The 12602-nt window shown below is 35.1% G+C and overlaps 1 protein-coding gene across 4 annotated transcripts in view; it reads right to left on the reverse strand.

Moving 5' to 3' along the window:
* msrab (methionine sulfoxide reductase Ab) overlaps positions 1–12602 on the reverse strand; it is a 78470-nt gene that overhangs the window by 16667 nt on the left and 49201 nt on the right. For all 4 annotated transcript variants that reach the window (XM_073928603.1, XM_073928604.1, XM_073928605.1 and 1 more), the window contains one exon: positions 4478–4584. In XM_073928603.1, coding sequence (XP_073784704.1) covers positions 4478–4584 — 107 coding nt within the window. The remainder of the gene's footprint in view (positions 1–4477; positions 4585–12602) is intronic.

Here is a 12602-nt window from a genome sequence, read left to right on the forward strand (position 1 = left end):
GCGCACACGCGCACACACACACACACACACACACACACACACACACACACACACACACACACACACACACACACACACACACACACACACACACACACACACACACACACACACACACACACACACACACACACACACACACACACGAAGTCAGAATTATTAGCCCCCCTCCTTTGAATTTTGTTTTTAAATATTTCCCAATATTTTTTCTTCTGGAAAAACTCTTACTTGTTTTATTTCAGCTAAATAAAAGCCATTATTAAACTTTTTAACACCATTTTAAGGTAAAAATTATTAGCCCCTTTAAGCAATTTTTTTTCCCGATAGACTACAGAACAAACCATCGTTATACAGTAACTTGCTTAATAACCCTAACCTGGCTTGTTCACTTAATTCACCTAGTTAAGCTTTTAAATGTCTCTTTAAGCTGTATAGAAGTGTCTTGAAAAATATCTAGTCAAATGTTATGTACTGTCATCCTGGCAAAGATAAAATAAATCAGTTATTAAAATTATTATGTTTAGAAATGTGTTGGAAAAATCTTCTCTATGTTAAATAGAAATTGGGGAAACAAATAAACGGGGTTTGATAATTCAGGGGTGCTAATAATTATAACTTTCGATATATATATATATATATATATATATATATATATATATATATATATATATATATATATATATATATATATATATATATATATATATTATATAGTAATGTTTTAAGGATCTTTTTAAAAATAAATAAGTACACATTTGATGTCTGCAGCATAACACATGCATAAAAACAAAGAAAATGCACAAACTTCCATTCAAATCCCCAAAATAACTCAGAAAGTGCCTGACTGCAGCAGAACTGCACCTCCACTCCATCTTGCTTTGCTGCACTCTCTTTCACTACTGAATAAAAACTCTTTGATGTTCTGCAAATTCCTACATTTCATTACAGCAGCCCTCCCTCCTTCAACCACGGCTCTTAAAAGAGTGTCTCTTCCTCTCCTCGACTGTCCTCGCTCATGCCACAGTTTTAGGAGACTCTGATGGAGTGCAACTCTCAGTGGGCTCTAATAATTCATTTGCCGTCTGCGTGTGATGTGATGCCGCTGTCGGATTCATCACCTGAATTTGACCTGATGGAAGTGTCCTCAATCAGGCCTCATCAATCTCTTCACACGGTTTTTCATTTCTGTGTCGCTCTCTTCAAATGCGCAAGACAATCAGCCATGCTTTTACAAGGTATGAAGGGCACATAAACAAACGACACATTCCTTAATACTTCAGTAATATTGTAGGCTAACATGTCTAATCTCATCACTGCGGCTTATGTAACAGAGACGTTCTTCGAAACCACTTCAGACCGTCTCTGCACTTAGACAGAAGAGGATCAGGAGAAGAGCACAAACAACAACTGCAAGCGGAAAAACCATCATGTCTAGGGGATGTTTTGGCTTTTAATCAATACATTTAAAGTTATTTTATGCAAACTGGAGGCATATGATCAGTCCAGTAAATGCTAGTGTACAGCATTTACACACCATACACAAGAATTAGACAAAATGTCAACAATTGTGTTACTGGTATTTACACAGCCAATGTCAGTTTTCAGATCACTCGGTTTACGCTTCTCAATATAACATTCAAAAGTTTTTTTTTATTCAGCCAGAATGTTTAACAAGAATGATCACAAGTAAAGCTAAAAATTATGTTAATCCAACAAAAGATTTCTATTCTAACCAATGCTGCTTTATGATCTTTTTTTACATCAAGAAATTATGCACAATTGTTTTTTAAAAATCCAATTATTAGAAATACTATGTGTGTGTGCAATTGCACTGAACATTTTCACAGTATGTCTGATATTTTTTCTTCTAGAAAAGTCTTATTTGTTTCATTTCAGCTAGAATAAAAGCAGTTTTTAATTTTGTAACAAACATTAAGGTCAAAATTATTAGCCCCTTTAAGCTTTATATTTTTTTAATTGTCTACAGAACAAAACATTGTTATACTATAACTTGCATATTTATTCTAACCTGGTACATACATAACTCTTACATACATACATACACACACACAGATATATACACACATACATACATAGATACATATACACACACACACACACACACACATACATACGCATGCACGCACACACACAATCATTTTTCTATGTATTATTCTATTAATTATCTTTCAGTGTAACAGATTTATGCAATTGTATAAAAATAACACTTTTAATCCAACTATACAAATTAGTTTTGTAATTTATACAAATTTTAAAACAATAAGTACATTTATTACAAAATATGCAAAGCAGTTTGATGCCAAGTGGGTAAAACATTGAGGTTTTTAGTATAAGAACAAAATCAAATTTTAAAATTGAAAGTTCATTAATATGTTGACGCTTTCATGTAACCCTTAAATAAAAACTTTTACATTTTTCCCCGCAAGTATTTGTTTTTTTTATGTGCCAGTCACCAGCAGCATTTTTGATGCTTTTCACCTAAATTTCACAGCCTTCTGAGAATATTCTGCTATGAGCATTAATATATCAAAATAAACAACTGAGCCTCTGCTTTTAAACAAACAAAATATTTGTTCCATTTCACATGCTCATGTTTTATCAGCGCTTGAAAGCAGATGAAAGAGATACGGTAACAAATGACTTTTGATCCAAATATGCCTGACAAACATTACAATGAATTACATATTTGTTCCTCTTATCAGGCAAAAAATGTATGATAGCCTTTTTTTTACAGATAAAAATATAATTAGCATACATTCTAATGAACAGACAAAATGGTTTAGTATTATTCTGATACTTAAAAAAGCCCATATTGACCCCCAGCTGACTGCAGTGTTTGGGGTTCACTCTCATCCATCAGTGATGTGTGTGTTATTGGGGTCAGCGGGGCCGTCAACATCACGTCCGTTTCGCTCTTCTGATCTGATTGCGTCCCTTTAACCACAGCTGCCCCCCACAAGCCTGACCTTTCACCCCTGACACGCACAAGGCCAAGGCCAAGAGGGGTCACCACCGCCTCCTTCCCCTCGCAACCAAACCGCATCTGAGCCCCGAAGCGAGAGCCATGACAAGAAGACCACAGTGACGGTTTACCGCAAACTCTTGCAGCTCCCAAAACAAAGAAGCCTCACGCTAGTTGGACAGAGCTAACAGTCCAGTCATCCAGATGAGCATCCACAACGCATCTCTCTGACAGGTGTGGGCGCTCGCCGTTTGACAGCGGACAGTTTGAGAGAGGCTGGAAACGTGACAAGAGCTTCTGGGGAGGTGATGGGGAGAAAACTACTGGATAAATATGCAGATTTTTTGCTGAAGTAAATTTGGTTGTGCAGTCATGTAGTTAAACTGAGCCCAATTGTTAAATGTTAGATGCATTTTTGAAATATGATTTAAAAAGAAGTCAATGTTGCTGTATTTCTTCGTAAAAAATGTATTTATTATTACAATTTTAAATAGCTATTTACTTTAATATATTGTAAAGTGCAATTCATTCCTGTGATTCAAATTTTCAGCATCATAATATCAACTGTCTCACGATCATTCAGAAATAATAGTAATATGCTAATCTGATGTGCTAAAATTAGTTTAACTACTACCATTGTTAATAGTTTGTGGACATTTCTTGGTTCCGGATATTTAGTAATTTTTTCCCCCAAAAAAGGTTGCATAAAGGTTGCATTTAATTTTAGAATTTAACATTTAACAGTATGTGTACTTGACATGGACTTGCCTAAGATCATCTTTGATTTTATAAGGTAACTATATGGGTTAATGATAGTTCAAGGTTCAAGGATAGCAGATTTCCTGTAATGCAAAGGCTTAGACAGTTGTAGTCAAAATTATTATTATTATTATTTTTTATTATTATTTTTTTTTATATTTTGCAATATGATGATTAACAGAGTGAGGAAATTTTCACAGTATGTCTAATAATATTTTTTCTTCTGGAGAAAGTCTTATTTGTTTTATTTCGGCTTGAATAAAAGCAGTTTTTAATAAAAAACAAACCATCGTTATACAATAACTTGCCTAAATACCCTAACCTGCCTAGTTAGCCTAATTAACCTTGTTAAGCCTTTAAATGTCTCTTTAAGCTGTATAGAAGTGTCTTGAAAAATATCTAGTAAAATATGTGCTGTCATCATGGCAAAGATAAAATAAATCAGTTATGAGAAATTATTTATCAAAATTATTATGCTTAGAAATGTGTTAAAAAAAGTCTTCTCTCCGTTAAACAGAAATTGGGGAAAAAATAAACAGGGGGCTAATAATTCAGGGAGGCTAATAATTCTGACTTCAACTGTATGTATGTCCATATGTTAGTAATATAAGATCAATAAAGGCTATATAACAAGTGATGGTAAAGTTTGTGTGTGTGTGTGTGTGTGTGTGTGTGTGTTAGTGTGTGTGTGTTAGTGTGTGTGTGTTTGTGTGTGTGTGTGTTGAAATACTGCACCTCCTGGTACATATGTTTGCTCTTCATGGCCAGATCTTGCTGTTCTGGGCTGTAGGTGTAGATGGCAGAACGGTACTGTGTGCCATGGTCATTCCCCTGTGCCATTCCTAAAAACACACAATCATGCTTTAGAACACTTTAAACACTCACACCTTAAGAATCTGTCACATTATGCCAGTCTTTCTAATTATTTTTTCTGCAATTAGGACGATGCAATCGATTCTGCTGCAATGTCACAAAACACAAAAATGAAATAATTCAAAGTATAATTTAAAATAGCAGACTTTAAAACATTTTCCCATCTTAATATCTGAAAATATATCTGTTTTGCAGTATTTCCCAGTCATTTTTTCATTCCAATGAATTAGATTTTTTTTCTGCAGAACTGGATGTCGTCCATCTTGCCTTTAGCTCTGTGTGCTGTGCCTTCTGTAGCTCCTCTTTTCAAATGCCAAAACTCTGTGCTCTGATTGGCTGATCTTACAAAGTGGCAGAGCAACAGTCACTGACCTTCCCTGTGACCCTGAGGCCGGTGTGTCACCACAGTTGCCAAACACATCCTTACGCCAAATTACACTGGAGAACTGTTCCAGAATGAAGTATTTGGGTCCTTCATTACCTCTACAAATCACTGAATATACTACACAGTGAGAATATCAAACCAAAACTTCACCATCTGCAAACCAACAACGCTGGACAATACTAGACTTTTAAAGTTCTTCACGAATTGAAGGGATCGTTCATCCAAAGCTGAAAATTCTGTCATGATTGACTAACCTTCCTATTGTTCCAAACCAGTTTGACTTGAACAGAAAGGATGATATTTTGATGAAAGCTGGAAAGCTGTGACCGATGACTTCTATTATTGCAGTGGTCCCAAATATTTTTATCACAGCGGACCGGTCAATGCTTGACAATTTTACCTGAGACAATTTTCATTTATTTTTATTAAATAAATTTTTTTTGGCAGGGGCGGGGGGATGTTTATCCTTAATGCATAGGATAGTAAAAAGCATTGACGGGAAAGCATGGGGGGCATAGAGAGGGGATGGATCGACAGAGGACCTTGAGGTGGGAACCGAAGTCGGGTCGCAGAGAGCACTGGCATGCATGTGTCAACGCACTAATCACTACTTTACTGGCACAGACCCAAAGACATCAGTTTTTTTTTCCATATTTTGCTTGCTTTTGGTTTCAATTTTGCAATCTAAGTGACTAAGATATAACCAAGACAATATGGTTATTTTTCAAAACAAAAGATTTTTTTCAAAACAAAAGATCATTTAGACTCGGATAATAAATTAAACCGAAATAAGAGTGACTTCATGTGCGGCCTCATACCAATTTATCCACAGATCGGTACTGATCCGCAGCCCAGGGGTTGGAGACCACTGCATTATAGTATTTTTTTTTCTTCTATGGAAGCCAAGGTTAAAGGTTTTCAGCTTTCTGCAAAATATCTTATTTTGTGTTTAACAAGAAAGAAACTGTTGTGGACCTACTTAAAGATTAAAGAATAGGATCCACTAATACCCCACATACTTTTCTCTTGCATTTCAAGAGAATAAAACGTTTAAATTGGGGGTCAGCAATCTTAGTCAAGGAGGGCCAGAGTCCCTGCAGGTTTTAGCTCCAACTTGCCTCAACACACCTGCCTGGATGTTTTAAGTATACCTAGTAAGACCTTGATTAGCTTGATCAGGTGTGTTTGATTAGGGTTGGAGCTGAAATCTGCAGGACACGGGCCCTCCAGGAACAAGTTTGGTGACCACTGGTTTAAATTAAGGTCAACCATACAATAATTTTTTATCTTACGCCAGACTTTATTTAATTGATCAAACATTACGTATAAATGGAAATATACGCTGAACTGTGCAGTATTAAGATTCCAAATAAACATTTAGCATTTTAAAATATTTAGAAATCAAACGTATTTATGGCAAACTTGATGATCCTTTAGATATTATTCCAATATTTTGATTTGATCCTTTAGAAATATTTTGTTTAAATAAAATAATTAACAAATAAAAATAATTAAATAATAAATTAAATTAATCAAATAACTTATGATAATACTGGTTTCCCAGGGATGGGTTGCGGCTGGAAAGGCATTCGCTGCCTGAAAAAAAAAACGTGCTGGATAAGTTAGCGGGTCATTCCTCTGTGGCAACCCCAGATTAATAAAGTGACTAAGCCAAAAAAGAAATGAAGGAATGTATGTTTAATACTGGGCAACATGGTGGCTCAGTGGTTAGCACTGTCGCCTCACAGCAAGAAGATCACTGGTTTAAGTCCCATTTAAGGCATTTCTGTGTGCAGTTTGCATGTTCTCCCCGTGTTCACGTGGGTTTCTTCCGGATGCTCCAGTTTCACCCACAGAGCAAAAACATGCTCAATAGGTGAATTGAATATACTAAATTGTTAGGTTGCAGCTGGTAGGGCATCCGCTGTGTAAAACATATGCTGGATAAGTTGGTTGTTCATTAGGCTGTGGCATCCCCAGATTAATAGAGGGACTAAGCCGAAAAAATGAATGAATGAATGAACTGTAGTGTATGTAAAATTACACTTTCTATTATATAGCAAAAGACTTTATTTTCATGTTAAGTGAGTTTAGTTAATTTGTTTAGAAATGCTGTTAAGCAATGCAATTCAGACATACTAAAGTGGTGTTGCTGTGTCCAAATATATCAAAACCTCTTACATCAAGGAGTTAAAAACAAAAAGGCAACCACGAGCACTCAGTGTACCCTAACAGAGACAGTGGAGGGCTTCTTTTTACAGCCTCCATCACAGCGCTTAGTTATTATTGATGATCCTCCCTGTTCGAGCTGAATAATACACAGAATCTCTCCTCTCTCACACACACAAGTGCACGCACACACATGAACAGATGTGTCGTCAGCACACAAACGGGCAGAAGCTGACTCCATAAATGTCACACACAGTCACTCTCTACCGCAGGAAAACTATTTCTGTTAATGCAGAGGTCAAGAAGCGTCACCCTCTGCTTCAGAGCGAGGGAAGAAAGGGGAGATTTACTATGTGTACTTGTGAGGGAGTAAGCTAAACACTCATATGAAAGCACAGGCGCGCTCACACACTCAGCATCAAGCTGATAGACACCAATCCTCTAAGACAGATCTGACCAATCCAGACTTTTAAGATGTCAGCACATTTTTTGGCGGATTTGTTGTTGAAAAGGAAAAGATAGAAAGCATATATTTATTAGTTTTCAGGTTTTGGCAGGAAAGAGCTTGTGGACTTAGTTCTGAAGTAACAAGATTTTTTTGCACTCAAAACCTGACAAACACAATCTTAAATCAATGAGGTTACAAGTAGACATACAAAGCCAGTTCTAACGTTGACCAAAAAAAATCTAATATTTGCTGGTAATTACAGCATAAAAAGAGATTTATACATTTTATTTTTAAATAGTCCGATCATTTTTGACAGGGAACACCATACGTGGTTAACCAGATTTTTTTTTTAAATTGCAAAAAAAGTACCAAAATATCCCCAAAATTTGAGAAGTAGCTATAACCAGGGTTCGCAAATTCTGTAAAAACAAATCCCAGGGTAAATTTGAACTGAAAACAAAGACTAAATAATACTCAGACAATTCTTATAAGTGACTTATTAATTCATACTGTACACTAGAGGGCACCCTTGCTCAGAAAGTCCTTGAGAAAGACTCACAGTAGTTCAAAACACATTAGCTATGTTTCCATCCAAAAATGCAAATTAACTTCATGCGTAAAGCTGGAATATGCAAATAACGCAGCGTTTCTATCTAACGAGTCAAAGAGAGCAAAATAGTCACTTCCTGATGAACTGCCGCTCATCATCAACAGTAAAGACGAAATTTGCTGCGGTAGAAGAAGCTGTGTGAATCTTTTACTTTTAATAAATGACTTGTGCCACAGAAGACAATGTCGACAAGTAATGAACACATGGTGGCGTTTGAAGGCGTCAGACGTAGAGCACAGATACTCTTGACTATTCTGGAGGTAATTAATAATATAACACTAATAATGAAATGGATAATGGTTTTAGAATGTCTATAGCAACATTTCAGATGTTATACAACGTGTTCACAGCCTGCTGATTAGTCTATTCACACACATTTGTATCATCACATGATCTCTTATAACAAAATCAAATGACCTTTTTTAAAGTGCATGCTGGAATTTGTTCTGTAAAAGTGTTTCCATCATAGTTTATCTGCATATTTTCTTATCGAATAAAAGGTATATCCTATTTAGTTATGTGCATATGCTTTTTTATTCAAAGTATACCGCAATTTGGAAAAGTCTTTAGGTTTAAAAAGTTTTTAAAAGTCAAAATTTTCTGCAATACTGTTCCTAAAGTATGTGTACAACTGTTTATTGATGTTTTTTTGTTTTGTTTTTTAGGACAACAGAATCTCCAGCAGAAAATATATCTAAAGATGCTATTTTAAATTGCAAAAGAAATCTGTTTTTTAAACGAACGAATACAGTAGAAGTCTGACATGTTTACTCATCCAAAATGTTCTAAATGTTTCTCAAAATAAAATATATAGTGTTCAAAATGGAAAAAAAAAGTTTTAATTTTTTACCCGGACATTTAATAAGAATATATTATAGAGCAGTAATCATAATACAGTCATACCGCAAAACCCTGATATTTTTATCCAATGTTATCATACCATCAGAATCTTATAATGGCCCATGCCTAGCTTATATTAACCTCCAAAATGCGAATAAGAATAGGAGAATAAAAACGGAGCTATTGACTTTGCAGGACACCGCCTCTTACTTAGCTAAAAATCTGCGGTTAAAGAGTTTTAACAGATGAATCAAGAAAATCAACAATTGCCAAGGTGTATCTGTTCTTTAAAGCATATGTCTATGCTAAATGATAATTGCCTCCATCACCTGAAAAAAAACAACAACTTCAACTGGATTTTGTGATAAGAAGCCACACCAGTTCACAAAAGTGAGTTACATTTAATACCCAACTAATGTATGTATGGACAATATGTAGTACGTATGTATGGCTGTTGTTCTCATAAATGCTCATTTTTAATATTCTCTATTTAGTGTACTTGTTCCTTTTGTATGCAAAATTGAGATTGAAAATATGGCCTATAAAGGTACTGTGACACAATGTTACTGTGATTTCTTTTGGCTATGAAATTCGTGAAATAAAAAATCTTAGATCGCAACAGTTAAAATACACTTGGAGGTCACTATTAACATTGATTTATGAAACTAAATAGCACATTAATCTTAAATAACGTAGAGATTTGTGAAAACATGTCAATGCATAGTAAAATGATATATTATTTTCATTTTTAGGTGAATTAAAAGCGCCTTGCACCAAGCGAAGCCCGTGGCCTGACTCTGAAAATCTCTCCACGTCTTTTAGAAGCTCAATTTTACTGTCACACAAAATATTAATCACATGCACCCTGATGGCTCTAAATCTCAGTCTCCTGGTTTAACGCATCACAGAGAGAAGATTCAGGATGAAAAAAATAATACAGAAGAGGCTCAAATGTACCCTAAATAACACAAAACCGCACATGCGGAAGCTGTTTGCATTTTATAAAGAGAGATTGTGCTACTGTGTGTTTTTTTTTTTTTTGCTAAGGTGAAGGAGTTCATCCACCTTGTGTGTGTGTGTGTGTGTATGTCAATGTGCATGTGCATGTTTGATGCTCTAGCAGGGTTTGGTGAGTGTGTGTGTGTTTGTGAATTTGAGTGTGTGTGATGTAGGCTCATATGGGAGTGTATGTGTGCGCCCTGTGGGTACGGTGAAGCAGTGTGCGTGCAAGAGCAGCCAACTAAGAGGAATGGTGCAGAGCCTGGACTATTTTTACACCTCTTATGTAACTCATACACACACACACACACACACACACACAACCTCTCACACTCGCGCGCACACAAAAATTCTTACACTAGCTTTACTAATAAAAACATGTTTTCAATGTGTAGTAAAAGCAATATGGTTTGTATGTGTGTGTTTGTATCTCTAGTAATTGACTGATGTATACAGGATTTGCACCATGAATAGAGCTAATTTGTAGATTGAACATTAGATCTATAACTATAAACAAATCTGTGGCAAACATACATCATTGCTATTGGTATTCATGGCCTAATGGGGAAAAACCGAAAAGAAAATTGAAGTGTTGTAGGCATGGCACAGTGGGTGATGCACATGCTCATGACAGTAAGAGCCACTTACAGAAATGCAGGTTTGAAAACATCCTGTCATTTTATGATCTCAGTGCTTTTCTCTCTGCCTATGTTTTCCTTTGAAATTTTCCAATCTGTATTTATTTTAATTTCAATTTAATTTAGGCAAACGCATGGAACGATATAAAACAAAACAGAAAATGTTGCTGTCTTAAACTAAATATTGTGTAACATTTTAATTTGAAATAGGTTTTATTGAATGCATTATCCAAACACTTAATTACTTTCAGCGCCTAAAACTGATTTTGTGGAAACAGTTATGATATAGATGTATATTTTCCTTTTTAAACAAAATGGTATTAAAATGAATAAGATTTTTTTTCATAATTATTTTTTCAGGGTTTTCACCCTAAATGGATAATGGATAGGACAGTAGAGAGCATTGACAGGAAAGCATGGGGAGCAGAGAGAGGGGAAGGATCGGCATAATACAGTGAGGTGGGAATCGAACTCAGGTAGCCGGGAGCACATGTGTCGAATGCACTAACCACTACACCACTGGCGCCGACAAAATAAATAAGATTTAATTAAAAAAAAGTATTCAATAATAACCCCATCTCCTTTTTTTTATAAAAACTAATGTAATAAAAATAATACTTTTTATTATTATTATTATTTTTACTATTATTTTTATTATTTATTTTTATAATAATATTAATATAATAATATATAATTAATACGATTTCTATTAATTGTACTGGGATTATTTTATTTTTTGAATGTTTGTTTCAAGATATCTGAATGATCAAAAACACAATCAGTATTAATCTGATTAATCAATAACTGTGATAGGTCTAATCTAATTAATGCATCGCTGCTGAATCAACTGATTAATTTATTATTTAAAAATTATTACTTAAAAATAAAAACAAAATAATAATAATAATAATAATAATATGATTTCTATTTATTGTATTGTGATTATTATACTATCTGAATGTTTGTTTTAAGATATTTGAATCAACAAAAAGCCACAAGACAATTAATCAATAATTGTGATAGGTCTAAACTAATTAAGGCATCGCTGCTGAATAAACTGATTAATTTAGTAAATACACAAGTTCATTTGGTCATGTTAAAAACATGAAAAATTAAAATCACATTTAAAATATGTACACCTTAAATGTACTTTGGACATGGGAAATGTGGCTTTGGAACCATATTTTAGTGGTATAAATATGTAAGTAAAAAAGTTCCCTTGTAAAACTCATGTGATTTTATTTGGAAAAAGGAAAATCGAGCATTTCTTCCATTTTTATGAGAAAAAGATACTTTGTGCATCTTCTGCATAGCAACAACATCAAGGCACACACAAAAATGATAAATATGCTTAAAAATAAGCTTTGTTTGTTTATTACTAAAAAGTTTATACATAGATCAATTCTAGCTCTGTTTCATCAAAGACCAGCATTTCTTCAACCGTTGCTCATCTACTCTTCATAAATGACCTTTGTCTGCCCCTCCCCCTGTAGCTGATTGACAGTCTGTAATGAGCTGCTCTTGTGTGGGAGGGGCTGGGGTCGAGGTCACCCCCCGAGAGGCACGTGCCCGTTGCAGACTGAACCCCAAAAAGATGAGGGGGGGGGGGGGGGGGGGTCTTAATTTAGAAACACCCTTTTCTTTTTGTCCCATTTGGTGGCTTGTGTACAAAATGGTGTTCGTGAACCCAACAACCTTTGCTTTCATTGACAACTCAAGAGTGTTGCTGAAGGATTATGGTGATCCTGCAAACAGTTTGGGCACATAATTAGCTTGTGCATCGATGTTTCGCTTTTCAGGGTTCAATATACACAGCAAAGGTGTCAGTCACAGGTTACACAACGAAGGCAGGTGGAAAACAGGATTTAACGTTTTCAGGCCTGAGAGAATCTAGATCA

This window comes from Danio rerio, chromosome 17 (genome assembly GCF_049306965.1).
Source record: "Danio rerio strain Tuebingen ecotype United States chromosome 17, GRCz12tu, whole genome shotgun sequence".
Taxonomy (NCBI): domain Eukaryota; kingdom Metazoa; phylum Chordata; class Actinopteri; order Cypriniformes; family Danionidae; genus Danio; species Danio rerio.